The sequence below is a fragment of the Crocodylus siamensis genome, chromosome 5, assembly GCF_052110815.1.
Source record: "Crocodylus siamensis isolate JL-2025a chromosome 5, ASM5211081v1, whole genome shotgun sequence".
NCBI lineage: Eukaryota > Metazoa > Chordata > Crocodylia > Crocodylidae > Crocodylus > Crocodylus siamensis.
The window spans coordinates 76,803,148-76,822,132 of record NC_143399.1 but is presented as its reverse complement, the minus strand read 5'-3'; the positions used below and the strand labels follow the sequence as shown (position 1 = coordinate 76,822,132).

Genomic DNA, 18,985 nt, shown 5'->3' with positions numbered 1-18,985 from the left:
CCTTGGCTTTCCTGGTTTGCTCCCTGCAGGACTGGACCATAATCTTCCTTGGAGGTGACTCCCATCCTCCATCCTTTGTAGGACTTTCTTTTTAGCCTCAGGAGGTCTGCTAGGTCCCTGGAGAGCCAGGGGGGCTGCTGTGCCCTCTTGCTGCCTTTCCTACGAGATGGAATAGACTTAGCTTGTGCATTGAGGATTGCTCCCTTGAGGAGCAACTGCTCTTCTTGAACTCCCCTCTCCCTGGGGTCATGGTCCCTTAGAACGTCACTGACAAGGCTCTTGAGTTTGTCAAAGTTGGCTTTCCTGAAGTCAAGGACTTCCGTGTTGCTGACTGACTTCCCAGCTTTATGGCAGTTGGTGAAGGTGATCAGCTTGTGGTCGCTGTCACCCAGCTTCCCATCGATCACTAGGTTGCCGATTAGGTCATCCCCAGTAGCCGGTACCAGGTCGAGCAGCACTTTGTCTCTCGTCGGCCCATAGACTTCTTGAGTCAGGTAAAGGTTATCCACGCACGAGAGGAAGTTTGCGACCGCTCGGATTTTGCTGATCAATCCTCCCATGAGATGTCCGGGTAATTGAAGTCACCCATGACAACCATGGTCCTGGAGCATGTGGCCTCAGCCAGTTCCTGGGTGAACTCCTGGTCAAGCTCAGGAATTTGTGTGGGAGGTCTGTAGTAGACTCCCACCGTTGTGTCCCCTGTGCCGTGTTCCCCACGAATTTTAACCCGGAGGATCTCCAGTCATCCACCCTGGTCGCCAATATCAGCTTGCAGGGCCGCGTAGCTTTCCTTAACATAGAGAACTACACCCCCATCCCTTTTATCTACATGATCCCTCCTGTACAGGGTATAGCCATCTATACCTGTGGTCCAGTCATGGGTGGAGTCCTACCAGGTCTCCGTTATCCCTATGACATCATAATTATTTGCATTAAGCAGGAGGACGAGCTCCTCCTGCTTATTCCCCAAGCTCCTGGCATTTGTGTACGGGCAGGCAAGTGTCCCCTTGGGGGCTCTTGCCTCGCCCACAGATTGTACCAGGGCTGGGGCAGGGGTGGGCTTCCTTAAGTGCCTTGGCCTGCTGGCTTTGCAAAGGTTGCTTAGCGGGCCAGCAGTGGCAGTAGTCCCCCTGTCCCCCAACGGGCTTAGTTTAAAGCCCAGTGGAGCAGGTCAGCCAGTCTGGCTGAGAAGAGACTCCTCCCCATGATGTTCCAGCCCTTGCTTGTTCTGCTCCTGTGGACTCTTTGGCCATCCAGACTCTTTCCCACTTTCAAGCTCTTCCCTCCAAGGTCCATTTGATTCATGGCCTCTAGTACTTTCTGGGAGAGTCCTCATCGTTGCACATAACTACCCTACAACCACTTGGTCGCACACCGCCATCTTTGAACAAGTCCAAAAACTTAATACCTCTGGCTTTCCTTTTTAAAAGACGTAACAGCCCACCAATTTGTATCACTGGGGAGGTTACATATAAACACTCTTTTTTCCACTCAGAATCTGTCTGATCCCAGCCCCTGATCCCCCTGAGTCATGGCAAGACTCCTTCTTTACTTTTATAGACTAGCTTGAGCCTTGTTTGCTGTTTTCCTCTCTGCCTATGCTTCTTTGTCCTCTTTTCTTTCTGTATCACCCTTACTAGTTTTCATGGTGTCATCCTTCCTCCCCTGGGTAGGGAGAGCTGCTTTCACTATCACCTCTCTGCTCTGCAGATTTTTCTGAGCTTGCGGATACTAAGGCTGGCTCTCTGTGGCAGCTTCCCTTCTGTTCACTTCCGTCAGGGCACTGCTCCTGCACTTCAGAGTAAAATAAAAAGCCCATGCTAACTTCATAAAGGAGAAGGCTCAATGAAAATGTTCATTCATTTCCACCTTTCATTTACCTTACAGAGAGTAAGATTTGTTGGTGTAGCACAGTGTTAACAACAATAATGAGAGAGCATTCAGACGGCAAGAGGACCAAAGTACTATGCAGGATGTTTTGTTTTTTATTCAATAGCAATACTATGGGAAAGGACTGCAGCTGGTACAAGAACACTGCTCGCTGAACTTGGAAGAAAAGGTTCAGGCCTTCAAGAGGTATCTGAGTAACATCAGCACTCAGACTGAGAAAAGGAGGAATGAGTTAGAGAAGCTGGTCACCTTGTACGAATTCTATGAGACGGTAAGAGAAATAACTTCCAGCTGTGCATTAAGGATAAGTATATATGTACCAAAATAATGGCCAGGCAAAAGGGACAGTTGGTGACCATCAAAAGCATGCACAAACACGAGAACAATTAAAAGGATCAGCAGAGTATAGATATGAAAATGTACATGCAGCTGGAAGCCCCGGACAGCAGCACCAGGTGAGCTGGCAGCTCCTTCCCAGAATCTCACCCTGTGCACTGTACATGCAGTTGCAAGAATGGCCACCAGGACATACCTAAAATAAAAGTACTACTGATTGACTAACTCAGACAGAAGCACCAGCAGCAGAGTTAGACAGGCCCGTTTCACTGGACCACAACCTAGGTGTCTTCTCCCTTTTGTGAATATGTAGGCGGAGCCCTTGCATTTAGTTGGCTGTATACTGTTCTGAATATGTAATCCAGGAGAAGATAGATCCTGCTAGCCAGAATTTTCCAGCATTCAACAGCAAATCTCTAAATGAAATTGCAGACAAAGAGCTTGAAACAGTGGTTTCTTTGTTGCTAGAACAGGGATTCTCAACAAGAAAGCCAGAACACCCTGGGGTGCTGCAAGCGCCTTACAAGGATGCTGCGATGCCCAGCCCCCATGAAATGAAGGAAGCTCTGGCTCCTCCACACACTGGGCACCATGCGCCCAATCTAACATCCCAGCAGCACACCCTGTAGCCCCTTCCAGCAGTTTTGGGAGCATATGAAGAGAAGGAGCTGAGCTCAAAAGTGCAGCCCCCAACCCATAACAGCACTTCTACCAACTGTCCCCATGCTCCAAAGAGCATGCTGTGCTGCAGGCTGACAGAAGCAGGGCAATGATTTTTCAACCTGTGTTATTTCCCACCACTCCTATGATCCTGGAGCTGGTTGTAGGGGGCTAGTCCTGGGAAGTGGTAGCTCTGAACACTGGCATTCAAGTATCTAGAGGAGCAGCCTCAGTAGCTGGGGCAATACTTGCTTCCTCAGGTAGAGGAAGGATCAGGGAGGGGTCAGTCAGCAGAAAGAGCAAGGCACAGCAAGGTTCTGCCCCTGCTGCCTTTCCCTGGCATCAGCCTGTACAACAGCAACTCCTGCAACAGTGACAGTCACCTGCTTCCACCTCTTGCAGGGACAACTGCCTCCTTCAGGGGTCTAGTGACCCACCCCAAGCCTTCCAGTCTGCCTTGCTGGGAGCTGCAGCCAACACCAAGCACTGTGCACTATCCCTAACCATGCTCCCAGAGTGCATCATCCTCTGCTGCTGCCCAGCCTGCCACCTTGTGAGATTCTGTTAAGGGTGCCACAGGGTACAAGGAGGCAAAAAAAAAAATTAGTCTTTAAATGAGGTGCTAAGTTCAAAAAAGTCATAAAGGAGAGTGCCTGGAGTCTGAAGAGCATGCTAGAATGTGAGGGGAAACGAAATGAGAAAAACTGTGCAGGTACTGGGCTTTCCACACTATCATGCTATATGTATATGACCCCAGAGCAATCCACCCCACTCTATCAAGTGCCCAGTAAACCACCAGTGTTGCTGTTTAAATAATTTTCTTACTGCAACATCCAAAGGCAGCAGTCAGAATCAGACTGTTGTTCTGGGCACTGAAGAAACACAAATGAACGGGAAACAGCTTACAGTTAACAAAAACTGTAAGCTTCATTTGAATTGTATATCCAACTTTACCAGGGGAAGGGGGAGAGGGGCTTGATATTTGTCTTTTCAGGATGTGAAAACACAGCCCTAGTTTCTCAGAGGTGGCAGGGCATTTCCCTTTTCTGGGAACTGCTCAGAGGAGAGAGAACTGCTCCTTTTTGAATGTGGTAGGGTCATGGTACATGCTAGCTGGGTGAAATTCCTTCGTCACATATTTTTATTCAGTAAAAATCATAACGTTAGATATTGTTTGCAAAGTGTGTTGTTTCAGCCTAAAAAGAAGTTGGAAGATTTTGTTGTGACATTTTCTAAGCAAAATATAATTAAATTTACGTGTAGGTAGTTACGAAAAAAATTATAAAATCCATCGCACAAAGAACAGCATTCTGTGTCTAGTAGAATAGAAAGTTTCATTTGACTTGAAATGTTGCTTTTAAGGAAAAAAAATCCTTTTGACTCAACCCAAAATGACTTTTTTTTTAAAACTTTTTGCATAGGTATCTCCACTTGCTGCTGCAGAAGAGAATGTAGTGCTGTATTTCCCAAGTTTTGTCAGTGGTTACTGGAGGAGCCCCAAAAAGCAGGTCCCAATATAGAAAGCAGCCACAAGGGACCTTGTTCTCAGTTTTTAAGTGGTGCACTTCTACTGATATAATTGGAAATACTCTTGATTAATGTCACTGGACACGAGGAGAAAATTAGGTCCTGAAGATTTTCATTTTTCTTCCCTTTGTTTCTTAACATCCTAATTATCAGTATAGAATATCAGTGCATCTGAATAAAAACAAGGTCCATTTTCATTAGATAGCTAAGCTACCCTTTGAACACCTTTTCTATGTAATCTTTAAACTTTAGCCAAATTTTTTCACTGAGATCTGGCATACCTTTTGTATTATAATGGCTCCTTGGCTCCTAAGATTAACTGAAAATATCATATTAAATGTGTCACAAGGTATCCAAAATTTTTTTTGAAATACACTGCTCTATGGGCAGTCTGCCCAGCTCTTGCCTGCCGTGCCTTGATGTTAGCTGATCTACAGAGTGTGGGAGGCTGCCCTGGTCTTACTACAGTGACTACCAGGATTGTGGTCCTCGCCTTATGGACCAATTGTATGGCTCCATAACTTCCCTACACCATGCCCTATGCCTCGCAGATGGCATCCTTGCAGATGTTCAACCAGTTGCTGATACAGCCCCTCATAGTTTCATAGTTAGTAGGGTCGGAAGGGACCTGAGCAGATCATCAAGTCTGACCCCCTGCCATGGCAGGAAAGAGTACTGGGGTCAAATGACCCCAGCAAGGTCAAGCCTTGTCTTAAAGACCCCCAGGGTAGGAGCCAGCACCACTTCGCTTGGAAGTTGGTTCCAGATCCTGGCCGCCCTGACAGTGAAATAGTGCCTCCTGATGTCTAATTTGAATTTACCCGCTGCCAACTTGTGACTGTTACTCTAGTTAGTCACTCCTGGTAATGCTTGGGGAAACAGGGACTCCCCCAATGCCTATTAGTCCCCTCTGACTAGTTTGTAACAGGTCACTAGATCTCTCCCCCCTCAGCCTTCTCTTGTGGAGGCTGAACAGGTTCAGGTCCCATAGCCTCTCCTCATAGGGCCTGTCCTGCTGCCCCCTGATCATGTGAGTGGCCCTCCTCTGGATCCTCTCCATGTTGTCCACATCCCTCCTGAGGTGCAGTGCCCAGAACTGGATGCAGTACTCCAGCTGCGGCCTGACCAATGCCACATAAAGGGGGAGTATCACCTCCCTGAACCTGCTTGAGATGCATCTGTAGATGCATGACAAGGTGCGGTTGGCCTTCCTGACTGTATCCCCACACTGCCTGCCCATGTTCATCTTGGAGTCAGTGATGACTCCAAGATCCTTTTCTGCCTCTGCACTGACGCGAAGGGAATTCCCCAGCCTGTAGGTATGCTGCTGGTTCTTCCTCCCCAGGTGCAGCACCTTGCACTTATCAGTGTTGAATCCCATCCTATTCTCATCTGCCCACCCCTGTAACCTGTCTAGGTCCAACTGTAGCCTATTCCTTCCTTCTAACGTGCCCACATCCCCCAACATCTTAGTGTCATCATCAGTTTTGAACAGGCTGTTTTTTACCACCTCGCCCAAGGCGCTGATGAAGATGTTGAACAATGCAGACCCAAGGACCGAGCCCTGCAGAACCCCCCTGCCCACATCCCTCTAGGTCGAAAATGACCCATCCACTACCACTCTCTGGGTGCGGCCCTCCAGCCAGTTGGCGACCCATTTGACTGTGTAGGTGTCGACACCACAGTCCCCCAGTTTCTTAATGAGAACGGGGTGAGAGACAGTGTCAAAGGCTTTCCGAAAGTCCAGAAAGACTATGTCCACTGCTACCCCTGAATCTAATGATTTGGTGACCTGGTCACAGAAGGCCACCAAGTTATGAAGCCTTCCGACCCCTTGGCCTCTCTCAGCTCCACTCTGGGCCTTCAGCCCTCTCAGTCTCTTCACACAGCCCCTACCTGAGCTGCTGTATCTCACAGTCTCCCTCTTGACCTCATTCTGGTTTCCAGACCCCTCAGTCTCTCCTCTGGCCCCCCTCTGGGCCCTCAGACCCATTGGTCTCACACAACCACTTCCTTGGCTACCAGGCTCCTCGAGTATCCCTCCTGGCCCCCCTCCAGGCTGTCGGCTCCTCTGTTAGTCCCTTGTCCTAGATCCTTTTTGTTCTTCACTTTCTCAGCTGCTGCCCAGGCCCTCGGACCTGTCCGGCCCTACGCTCTATTTTCAGCCCATCACTGAACCGCTGGCCCCTTCCGGTTCTGCTACGCTTGCTGGGCCCCACTATAATCCTCAGGCCCCTAGCTGGGCTGCTGGACCCATGTCTCCCTGGCTCCTCACTGGGCCACATGGTCTTCATGCTAAGTGCTTTTCTGTTGGGGTGTGCTCCCCTAGTCTTCCCCTTCCACTGGGTAATCCACATCACAGTGGGAGCTGAGGCTTTCCAGTGCCCTGATTTTCTAGTACCTTTCCCTAGAGTGGCTCATGCGTGGCATTTCATGGAAGCTGCCCTTCCACAGGCAGCCCTACCACACTAACCAGCCCCGGTAAGGTGCAGTTCTTACCCAGGACAGGTCTTCAGGCCTACCTGATCTTACTTGTCTCTCTCTGAGCTCCTCCTAGATGTCCTATACCCCTCCTGGGCTGCTAGCCACTAGCTCACTCTTGGACCCATTTCCTTGATTCCTCTTCCTCAGATGACTTAGCACCAGCCGTCATCATCCTGGGCTGCACGCCCCTTGACCACTTCCTCTTGGCTGTGGCTACACAAGGGCCTAGGCCCTGGCCCCACCTCAGGCCAGTCAAGAGCTCCAGGCTTTCCTGGCTCTGGCTGTCACTGCCGTGGTCTAGCTCGCCCTTTGGCCTCTTCTGGACCCTGGCCCTGCACAGGCTAGTTGAGATTCCCAGGGTCAGTCCTCCAGCTGTTAGCCCTCATGTCTCTGTGGGTCCATCCTCTCAGGCCCCTCCATAGATCATTTCCTCACTGGACTTGTCCAGAGCCCCCCATAGGTCTTCCTACATAGTCCCTTCTTTCTCTGGGCTCGTCTGACCCACTCAGTAGGCCCCCCCATACTCTACCATGCTTACTGGATTTACCCAGACCTTCCCTCCCAGGGCTCGCCTGGCCTCTTATCAGGCCCCTGTGCACTCAACCCCTCTCTTTCTGGGCTCATCCAGCTTCTCAACAGGCCCCAGGCACTCAGCCCCACTTCTCAGGGCTCTGGACCCCACACTGGGTCCCCAGGAACCTCCTCCATCCCCTTAGTTCCCACCCAAACCTCCTGATGTCATTTCCTTGCTGGAATTCAGGAACAGCAGCCTTCCTGCTGGGTGATGTTCCTCAACCATCTCCCAAGATGTTACTGCCAGCCATGTTCTCAGGGTCTGAATCATAGAAAATTAGGGTCAGAAAGGACTTCAGGAGGTCATCTAGTCCAACCCCTTGCTCAAAGCAGGACTAGCCCCAACTAGATTATCCCAGCCAAAACTTTGTCTAGCCAGGTTTTGAAAACCTCCAAGGATGGAGCTTCTGCCACCTCTCTGAGTAATCTGTTCCAGTGTTTATTACTACCTTCCTAGTGAGAAAATTCTTCCTGATATTTAACCTAAACTTCTCTTGCTGCAACTTGAGACCATTGCTCCTTGTTCTGTCATTTTCCACCACTGAGAACAATGCAGCTCCATCGTCTTTCGAACCCTGCTTCAGGTAGTCCACTCTCAGTCCCCTCTTATGTAGACTAAATAAGTCCAGTTCCCTCAGTCTTTCCTTATAAGTCATGGCCCCCCCAGTCCTCTCACCATTTTCCTTCCCTTCCGCTGGATTCTCTCCAGTTTGTCCACATCCTTTCTGTAGTGGGGGCTCAAAACTGAACGCAGTACTCCAGATGTGGCCTCACCAGTGCTGAATAGAGGGGAATTATCACTTCCCTTGACCTACTGGCAGCACACTTACCAATGCAGCCCAGTATGTCATTAGCCATCTTGGCAACAAGGGCACACTGCTGGCTCGTATTCAGCTTATTGTCCACTGTAACCCCCAGGTCCTTTTCTACAGAGCTGCTCTCCAGCCAGTCAGTCTCCAGCCTGTACTGGTACATGGGATTGTTCTGTCCCAAGTGCAGGACTTTGCACTTGTCCTTGTTGACCCTCATGAGATTTCTTTTGGCCCAGTCCTCCAATTTGTCTAGGTCACTCTGAATCCTAATCCCACTCTCCAGTCTGTCTGTCTGTTACTCCCCCCAGCTTAGTGTCATCTGCAAACTTGCTGAGGGTGCACTGTATGCCATCTTCCAGGTCACTAATGAAGACATTGTACAAAACTGGCCCCAGCCATTTTTTTGTCCACCTTACAATCCATTCATCTAGCCCACACTTTCTTAGCTTGCCTGGAAGAATGTTGTGGGAAACCGTATTAAAAGCCTTGCTAAAATCAAGGTACAGCACATCCACCAGTCTCCCAGCATGTACAAAGCCAGTCATCTCATCATAGAAGGCAGTCAGGTTGGTCTGGGCTTATACCCTGTGTACTCCCGATCAAGCCTAGCCTCACCTGCCAGCCTCCTGAGTCAGGTGACTCTGCAATTAGCCCTGCCCCCCACCTGCCGGTGGCTCAGCAGGTTGCCTGACCTCTTCCAAGGGGCAGGTACATCAAGTGCCCTGCCAGAATATCTTGTAAAAATGGCTTGCTTTGGAATTTTTTTAAGCAAATTGGTAGGAGACTGCCTGTAATATAAGAATACTTTTAAACCCATAGTTTGTTAATTTAGTATTAGCAGCCCTGATCCAGCAATTCATTTTAAGCATGGTAATGGTTCTTTTGATATCAGTGAAACTACTCACATGCTGAAATGTAGGCAAACACTTTAGTGCTTTGTTCTTGCTTTCTTACCAAAAGGATGCAGGCTTAAATCCCATAGAGACTGCTTCTTGAAAGGAAAAAAATAATCTGGAAGTGAAATGCAAAACCAGGAATGGGCACTTCAAGTTCTGTTCCCAGCTGTCACGATTTTCTGTGTGATGTAGAGCAATTCACCAACCTTATTCTCTCAAATGGGATTAATAACACTTCTCACTTCAGGAAAGTTGTGAGGCTTGTGGAAGAAATCAAACTTCGCGTTGCGGTTGAATCAGAACTGACAGAGCCAGCTTTTCTTTATTTAGGGTTATACTGTGATCACAGGGAGGATTTCATACAGCAAGGGGAATCATTCACTTGTCTGTTTCAAAGGAATCCTCTCCCTCTCTAAGTTTTCGAGCATTTTTATACTTAAGACAGATAAAGAGGAAAAAAAATACGACCTTGAAGAAACTAAAACAAATTTACTTAATTGGACATCTGCGCACAGAGTAATAAGACATGCAGGATTTTTTTTATCTCAAAACATATAACTGAAGTAAGCAGTATCAGCACTTCTGGTCTATGTCTGTTTTTCTAGTCAGGGAGGCCAGAAACCCAACTAAATTGACTCCTACAGTTCCTAATTTTTTTTTCAACAAGTTAGATATTTATAGCTATTAGCCTTTCAACTTCTAGTTTTTCTTTTTCTTTACTTTCTGCTATTTCAACATACAAATTTTATACTTCGTTTCTGGTTGATGGGCTATTCCTCATTTGCTTAACAGCACAGTTTAAGCAACATTGAATTATCATAAACACTAGGCACGTTCTAATAAAAACAACAAACAATATCAACAAACTATGAATGAAGGAAGAGCCTAAAGAACTGAAAATAGAGCTAAACTAAGAACTCAAATTCCAACTACCTGGCGCATGCAATTTAGCTGCTTCTTTTCGAATATGTTTACTTAAATCCTGGATTTCTTCTGAATGATCGGGAATATAAGTACAACATTCTTTACCTATTAATGCACAGACTCCTCCTTTTCTGGCTAGTATATAATCTAACGCACGTCGGGTTTGCAATGTCATTTGCCTTATTTCCGACATTTCTGTATTTATTTTATCAAAACTATCAGCAGTAGCATTAGCAATCTTTTCTAGAGATGCTGCAACTTTCTTTATCTCAGACATAGCTAAGCCTGCACCATAGCTGGGGAACATTATACCCCAAAACCTTTGATCTTCTGTAATTTCATGAACATTGAGAATTCTTCCTTTAGGTCAGTGAGATTTGATAGTAGAGGCAGGATACGCTGCAGAGACATAGCATGTTCCTCTCCAACTGGAGGGAAGATTTTTATAGGCCTGATCTCCACACACAAAATAGTGACCAGCTAGTACAGTATATCCATCTGTATTAGAGCACGGGGACATCATCCATTGTGAATAATAGCCTGAAAACTGACCTACAGCGGAGTAGTTAGATATCCAGGAACCATTAGAAAACTAAGCACCATTTATCTTAAATTCTACCTCACACTTACTGACTCCTACTATAACACGAGATCTATTACAGGTCCAACAGAACTTTCTAGAGGTGGCATCAGCTAAGCGTACATAGTCAGACCGGTTGCAACTTACATTCTGCCAAGTTTCATTTCTATGAAAATCTGAATAGTAAGGGGCTAACATCTGAGTTGCATTCAAGGGTACTGGTATCATGGGTATTCCTCTGGTAGAATAGATAGGGACATGACTACATATCCAACAATGAGAGACATTTAAATCTATCCCAGTTTGATTAACTAAAGACAAGAACATTTTTTCATGAAATGATCTTCTTTGTCGGTGCAGAAGTGTAGTTTGGTTTACAGAGTTTCTTATAACTGATGAGTCAAGTTCATATAAGATAGCCCGAATAGAAATACTGAGAACTACTCAAATCACGACTAACCAACTCCACCTCAGGAACCAGGAACTAGGTAGAGGCCTTTTTCCTGTCCCAAAGGGCACAGTGGTGTCGTTGGGGCACATCCTCTTCGCTCTGTAGTGGCAAATCCTCTTTGCCAGTAGGTGCTTGGCTCACTACTGGTTTTGAGCTCTCTTGCTGGCAGGCGCTAGGCTCACTACCAGTCTGTGGAGGCTGATTACAAGATTGATATGGAGGAGACTCTGGGTCTAACGGGGCTGATGTTTTCTTACTGTGTGAAGCGTAGATCCATGTCTGGAGTCCTTGACACTTTATTGCAGCGTTGGTGGTCAGGAGTACCTGAAATGGGCCTTTCCAGTGAGGTTCCAGCGATGATTTTCATTGATGGACTTTTATATGGACCCAGTCACCAGGCAGGATAGAATGGCAAGGCTCATGTGGTTCTTTGGGGAGAGCTGCTTGTACCTGTGAATGAAAAGCCTTAACGCACTTCATTAGTGCCTTACAATAGTCCAGAATAATATCATCAAGTGAGTGTATATTGCAAAAGTGAGAGGCAACAGGTGGCGAGGCGGGGAGCCTCATGGGTCTTCCCATTAGAATTTCATGTGGGCTAAGCCCAGTCTTTCGGTTGGCAGTAGATCTCATACTCATAAGGGCTATGGGAAGTGCATCTGGCCATTTTAGGTGAGTCTCAGCACAAATTTTGGCCAGTTTATTTTTCAGAATGCCATTTTGGCATTCCACTTGGTCCAAGGCCTGTGGATGGTATAGGCAATGAAAGTTCTGTTGGATCTGCAGGACTTTACAGATTTCTTTCATTATCTGTCCAGTAAAATGAGTTCCTCTATCAGAGTTTAGGGGTAAAAGAATACCAAACCTTGGAATAAAGTCTCTGAGCAACTTTTTACTTACAGTGATGGTGTCAGCTTTTACACATGGGTTAGGCTTCTACCCATCCAGAAAACATACATACAATAACAAGAACATATTCATAAGAACAACGTTTCTGCATTTGGTGTGGGGTGTGCTGCCTTCTTTGTTTTTACAGGCGTTCCCACATTATGGGCTTGGCAAATAGGACAGGTGTGGCAGTACTGTTGAGCCACAGATGGAAAAGTTGGAGCAAACCAATCAAGCTTAACAGCGTCTATCATCCCCCCTTTGCTCACATGTGCCATGCCATGGTGTATGCAAGCAAGATGAGGAAGAAGGACCATTGGCATCACCAGGCAGCCGTCCGGGGAGCGCCACAAATGGTCATGGTGTAACAAACACCCAGCCAGTCTCCATGTATGTTTCTCTGGTTCTGGAGCCTGATCTTGGAGGAGGGCAACGTCATGAAGACTTGCCAGTGGAGACTGGTCAGTTGGAATAGACAAAAACACAGGCAAAGCCTGAGGAGTGGAAATAGCCGCAGCTTTGGCAGCAGAATCTGCCAGAGCATTCTCACGTGTAACATCATCATAAGGTTTCTGGTGAGCTTAGCATTTAATAATAGCAACAGCAGAAGGTAATTGTAAAGCATTCAACAAGGCATTTATGTATGGACCATTACTAATCTTGACACCTCCTGAAGTGAGGAAGCCTCTTTGTTTTCAAAGTTGGCTATAATCGTGTACAATACCAAAAGCATAGCGAGAATCAGTATAAATATTAACAGAGGCACGAGAGGCCAGGGTGCAAGCCCTGGTGAGGGCCACAAGCTCGGCAACTTGAGCTGAATACACATTAGGTAAGTGATGGCTTTCTGTAACATCATATTGGGAACATACTGCATATCCTGCAACAAGGGAACCTTTTGAGTTTCTTTGAGACAATCCATCGACATAGAATACTAGATCTGGGTTTTGCAAGGGGTTGTCCTTTAGATCAGTGTGGGGCATTTATAGATGAGCAGTAACAAAAATGCAATCATGGTGTTCACCATCTGCAGGGGTAGGTAACAGGGAAGCAGGGTTTAAAACAGGACACGTAGTTAGGGTGACATTTCCAGCAGAGAGAAGCAAGATTTCATACTTAGTTAATCTAGCATTTGAAAGGTGTTGGGTTTTTGTTTTTAGTAAAAGGGCTGCTACAGCATGTGGGACAGCAACAGTAAGGGAAGAACCTAATACAAGGGTGGAGGAAAGTTCAACAGTGACGGCAGCTGCAGCTACAGCTCGGAGACATGGGGGAAATCCGGCTGCAACTGGGTTAAGAGCAGAGCTATAATAAGCAATGGGACGGTGCTTCTCTCCATGTGTCTGAGTAAGTACTGTGTCGCAGGACACTCCCGTGCCCTGCTCCTAGGGGGTTATGAATTTAAGGGGGAAGGTGTGTCGCAGGGCATTGAAGTGCCCTGCTCCTAGAAAGAAGGACAGGTGCTGGTTGCCGGGGCAACCACAGTGGTCAGCTGACCAGAAGGGGGCAGGGCCTGGCCGATATAAACAGCACAGGCTGAGGCCAAGGAGGCAGTTCCCCTCTGGCAGCTGAAGAAGTTGGAGCTCTGGTGGAGCAGGTAGTGCAGAGAAGCCCGATGACCTGAAACAGCTCCTGTGTGAGGAGACCAGGTGGAGGAAGCCTCAGGTAGGGATTTGGGAGGATAAACAACCATGGCTTAGAGTTTGTTTTAGCTTGGAGGCTTCATTTGAGTTATAGCCGGTTGGCTCGAGTTATTCTGTTTTGTTTGTTGTTACACCGGAGGACCGGGTGAGGCTGTAGTGGTTGGAGGAGGCCTCATAGGAGCTCCCCAGTAGCATGGGGGTTCCTGGTGCCAGAGAGGGCACAGCAGTCTGGTGCTAGAGAGGGCACAGTAGTTAGGGGGTGCACTGACTCCAACCCTGAGAAGGGGATTCAGTGGATTGAGGGCCAGGCACGGCTACGGCCACCTGAGCCCCGATTGTGGGAAGCCCCAGTGGGGCGTAGGACCCGAGAAGGGGGTCTGGGGGCCAGGCACAGCTACGGCCACCTGAGCCATGATTGTGGGAAGCCCCAGTGGGGCATAGGACCCAAGAAGGGGGTCTGGAGGTCAGGCATGGCTATGGCCACCTGAGCCTCAATTGCATGATCGCGGAGACAGGCCCCAGTGCGGGCGGCGTGATCGCGGAGACAGGCCCCAGTGGGGCAGTGTTGTGTGGGAAAAGCCCCAGGGAGGGCGATCGTACACAGACCGCGGGGAAAAGGCCCAGGGCGGGCAGCAGCCACGGGAGAAGTTAGGGAGTGCCCGTGAGGGTGCATAGGCGAATAGCCCAGGGGGCACACAAGAATAGAAGCCCAGTGAGGGCATGCCTGAATAGAAGCCCCAGAGAGGGCACGAGTACTGGGAGAAGCCCCAGAGAGGGTGTGAGCAGAGAGAAGCCCCAGAGAGGGCGCGAGTACTGGGAGAAGCCCTGAAGAGGGCGCAAGCTCAGAGAGAAGCCCGGAGAGGGCGAGCATACAGAGGCGAGCCCAGAGGACCTCCGCAAGGGCGTGGGCAACAGTAATTTGTCTCAACAACGTCCGGTACATCTGAGAGGTTTGGGGCGTGGTATTAGGGATGGTAGGAGCCACGCTTAGCCCGTAAGGCTGGGTGCACCAAAGCAATCTTTACAAACAGGGGCCAGGATAAATAAGAGCACTGTGTCCAAGGGAGACAAAAAGGCAGCCTCCCTTATAATACTTTAGTCATCAAAGACGTGGCGGACGAGAACAAGGGTGCTTAATCGCCAACTTGACACGGTAGGGGGTGCCAGGAGAGATCACGGCTGCTCCTGGGTCCCCGCCCTGTGACATACTGCAAGTGCAAATCCTTCCTTTTCATGACAAAAAAGAATAAAAGGTTTAGGATAATCGGTAGCCAGCCATGCCAGGGAAGGTACGCATTTGGGACACAGTAGTTGGTCTAGGGATTTTAAGAATAGCTTCTATTCTGGAAGAAGAAAGCAATCGTTCTCTAGCAGAAATATCATGACCTAAATAGTGGACACAAGGAAGACAAAGCTGTAGCTTTTCTTTAGATGCTTTATGGCCTTTTAGGGCAAGAGAGGTGAGGAGAGTTAAAGAATCAGTTTTGCAGGCTTCAAGGGAGGTAGACGCCAAGAGCAAATCATCAACATATTGCACAAGCACAGAATTTTCTTTAAATATTATGTCATCTAGATCTTTCTTCAGAATTTGAGGAAAAAGAGAAGGGGATTCAGTATAGCCCTGGGGCAATCGCATTCAGGTATACTGAAGTCCTTGATAGGTAAGTGCAAAGAGAAACTGGCTGTCAGGGTGTATAGGAATAGAGAAAAATGCAGAACACAAGTCAACAACAGTAAAATAACAAGCATTAGGAGGAATACAGGTCAAGATAGTACCTGGATTTGGTACCACAGGGAAAGTAGGTAAAACTGCAGAATTTACCGCACGAAGGTCTTGTACAAAGCGATAGGTATTCTTTCCAGGTTTTTTTTACAGGAAGAATAGGCGTATTACAAGGGCTCCTAGTCGGGACAATGATACCTTGCTTTAAAAGGGCAGTTATAACAGGGCTTATCCCTTCTTCAGCTTCTGGACGTAAAGGGTATTGAGCAACTTTGGGTAAAGGCTTAGCTGGGTTTAACGTAATTTTTACAGGCTGGGCAGTATAGATTTGTCCTACTTCATTAGCCTGCTGGGACCAGAGAAATGGAGGGACAGCTTTTATGATTTTTTTTTGCAACACAGAAAGATTAGGGAACTCAGGCAAAGGAGGTGAACTAGCTAAAGCGGCAAGTACTGCTATCTCATTATCACAGGGGACATCTAAATAAACACCATTAGGAGAGCAATAGATAGTACAGCCGAGTTTATAAAGCAAATCTCTGCCTAATAAATTAACAGGAGAACAAGGACTAAGGAGAAAGGCATGTTGATCAGAAACAGGACCAAGAGAAACATGTAATGGTTGGGAAACAGGATGAGGAACTATTTGATTTGAAATTCCTACAGTGTTTACAACAGCAGAGGAGAGGGGTGTTGTGGGAAATTCTTCAGCTCGAAGAGTAGAGCGGCTTGCACTGGTGTCTACTAAACATTTTGTAGAGATGCCATTTATCATGTAGGAAACAAAGGGATAATCTTGATTAAGTGAGAGAAGCGGGCTGGCCTAATAGGAGGCTCCCTGATTTGGGATAGAGAATTGAGTGAGAGAAGGTGGTGGCAGGTTAAACATCATCCCCGTTTGGCCAGGCCAGTGAGGACATTGAGCCTTCCAGGGTCCTGGTTGGCCACAATAATGACAACTGTCATTATTTTGGGACCGAAATCCTCCATGTCCCCTGCCTCTGAACTGTCCTTGATGGAAACCTCAGCTTCTGCCCCTGCCTAAAGTCTGTAATTGTAATGACATTAGCTTAGTTTCTGTGGATTCCTTTTTCTTTTTCCTGGCAGGTTGTACAGTGATTTGCAATGGTGACTAGTTCTGCAAGTGGCTTAGTCTGCCAGCCCAGAGCAATTGTGCACAACTGTTCTTGGACTTTAGAAAGAAGTCCGTGGACAAAAGCAGAAGCAACTGCTTCTGGGGCAGTTTCAGCTGCATTTTCAATACCAGAATGTCTTTCAAATACTAGTTTCAAGCGGTCCATGTAGTCTGCTGGGGATTCTTCTTTATTTTGTTTACGGTTATGTATTTTGGCCCAGTCGGTTTTCCTGGGGCAAATTTTAAGCACAGCCTCAAGGAGGCATCTTCGGGCATCTGTTAAGTGATCTCTAATTCCGGGGTCTTGAGTAGGCCAAGTAGCCTGTGTGATAAGGCAGTTGAAGACCTCAGAGGGCAGAACACTTCTCATTAATTGGTTCAAATCTGCCCATGTTGGATTATAACATTGGATTACAGTGTCCAATTCATCTCTAAATTTTTGGGGTTCCTCTATGATGTTGGGAAATTGTTTAACAAGGTTTAGGAGATCTCCTGGGGCCCAGGGGACAGGGACTGTGATTGTAGTTTCCCCATTTGGACCTTGCCCTGGAAGTTGGTGTAAAGGCGTAAGCTGAGCCTTTTTAGATTTTAAAGAAAGGGCTGGACCATACTGGGTACCAGACCTTAAGAGGAGGCAGTTGAGATTTCAGGAGACAGATGCCATGCCTCTGGTGGATGTGGGTATGCCCCAGGGGCAGGTGACAGTTGTTGAGTGATAGTTTCCTGGTAAGGTGGGCTGGTCCTGCCAAAAGAGCCTATTTAGTTACTTTGGACTTCTTCAGGATCAGATTGTGCCTGGGACTGATATGGGGGTAGCACATTAAGAAAATCAATTATATCTTCTGCAGATTCATTCTCAGTTATTTGTGGATAAAGTTGTTTTGGTGCTGATGGTACTATTGATGGGGGGCCCCCTTTTGGTGCACTTTTTTGTTTTAATTCTTTTATCTGAGATTTCAGTTTCTCTTGGGAGTCCTTAAGACTCCGAACTTGAGATTCTTGACGACTTTTGAAAGCTGCTTCATACCAATCGAAAAATGTGTCCCACTGAGTCTGTGGTATATTACTACCTCTTAACTCAAGGTCTCTGCGGAGATGAACGGTTTTACTTAATTCAAATGTTCCCTCCAGGGGAGACTGCAGACTAAAATCATGTCTGGTATACCAGTTCCATTTGTCTAGAAACTTACAACTTTTATGGCCATAGTGTGGTACATGTACAATGCTGGAGTCCCTTTTGGTGGAGCCGATATGCCTTTAGACTTTCTGCTCCCCATATCTTTAAACTCAATTCACACAGGTCTTTCATACAGGAATGGCTTATTCAGGGTGTCCAGTCAGGTTGTGAGATTTGCTAGTGGCACAGAGATGCTGTGGCTAATGTCCAAAGACAAGACTCCACTGCAATAATAGCACACAATGCAGTTACTCATGGTTAGACATGGCTCATTTATGAGGGTGGGCAAAGGGTAAACCTGTCCACTGGGTCACGAGGTTCCAGTTGGGCCCCCTTGCATTCAAAACTGCCCTTCCGGACAGCCTTGGGGCGGCTGAACCCAGCCTTAGTCTCAGACCTGGTCACTCATATTTCTCAATTCATACTCTCAATTCACACAAGGGAATTTCTGTGTTGAGTCACGAGGTTCAAGAGTATTTCTTTAGTCTCAGCCTTGGTCAACGCTTATCATGGAAAACAGTCACACTCTAAGAGTTTCCACCTTGCACCCTTGCTTTCGAAGAGCACACAGAACAAATCTGTTGTCTTCGGGGCGGCTGCACCAGGTTTCCACTCCTGGCCTCAGAGAGACCTCATAGTTCTTTACGGAACTTAACTCAATTCACACGGGGAAATACTTTCGTTGACAACAGCAACACAGAGTCTTTAACCTTAAGTCTTTCTAGTCACAGTTACTGCTTCCGCAGTGGGTCTGACAGTTCTGGCAGAAAAAAGTTTGGATAGGTTGAGCCTCAAGCAGTGAATCAGGAAGACACGGAGACAGCCTCTCACTGAAAAGCCCCAATAGAGATTTCAAGAGGTCTCTTACCTTGGTTTGGCACCAGGGCTTCAGTGAAGAGATGTCTGTGTCCCAACTGATCACTCCAAGCGTCTCTATCCAAGTCACAGCACCAAATTGTGGAAGAAATCAAACTTCACATTGTGGTTGAATCAGAACTGACAGAGCCAACTTTTCTTTATTTAGGGCTATACTGTTATCACAGGGAGAATTCCATACAGCAAGGGGAATCGCCTACTTGTCTGTTTCAAAGGAATCCTCCCCCTCCCTAATTTTTCAAGCATTTTTATACTTAAGACAGATAAAGAGAAAAAAAAATACAACCTTGAAGAAACTAAAACAAGTTTACTTAATTGGACATCTGTGCACAGAGTAATAAGACATGCAGGATTTTTTTATCTCAAAACATATAACGGAAGTAAGCAGTATCAGCACTTCTGGTCTCTGT

The 18,985-nt window shown here is 47.1% G+C and overlaps 1 protein-coding gene across 5 annotated transcripts in view; it reads left to right on the top strand.

Moving 5' to 3' along the window:
• PLEKHG4B (pleckstrin homology and RhoGEF domain containing G4B) overlaps positions 1 to 18,985 on the top strand; it is a 233,603-nt gene that overhangs the window by 181,374 nt on the left and 33,244 nt on the right. For all 5 annotated transcript variants that reach the window (XM_090049227.1, XM_090049223.1, XM_090049225.1 and 2 more), the window contains exon 13: positions 1,997 to 2,161. In XM_090049227.1, the coding sequence (XP_089905353.1) occupies positions 1,997 to 2,161 (165 nt within the window). The remainder of the gene's footprint in view (positions 1 to 1,996; positions 2,162 to 18,985) is intronic.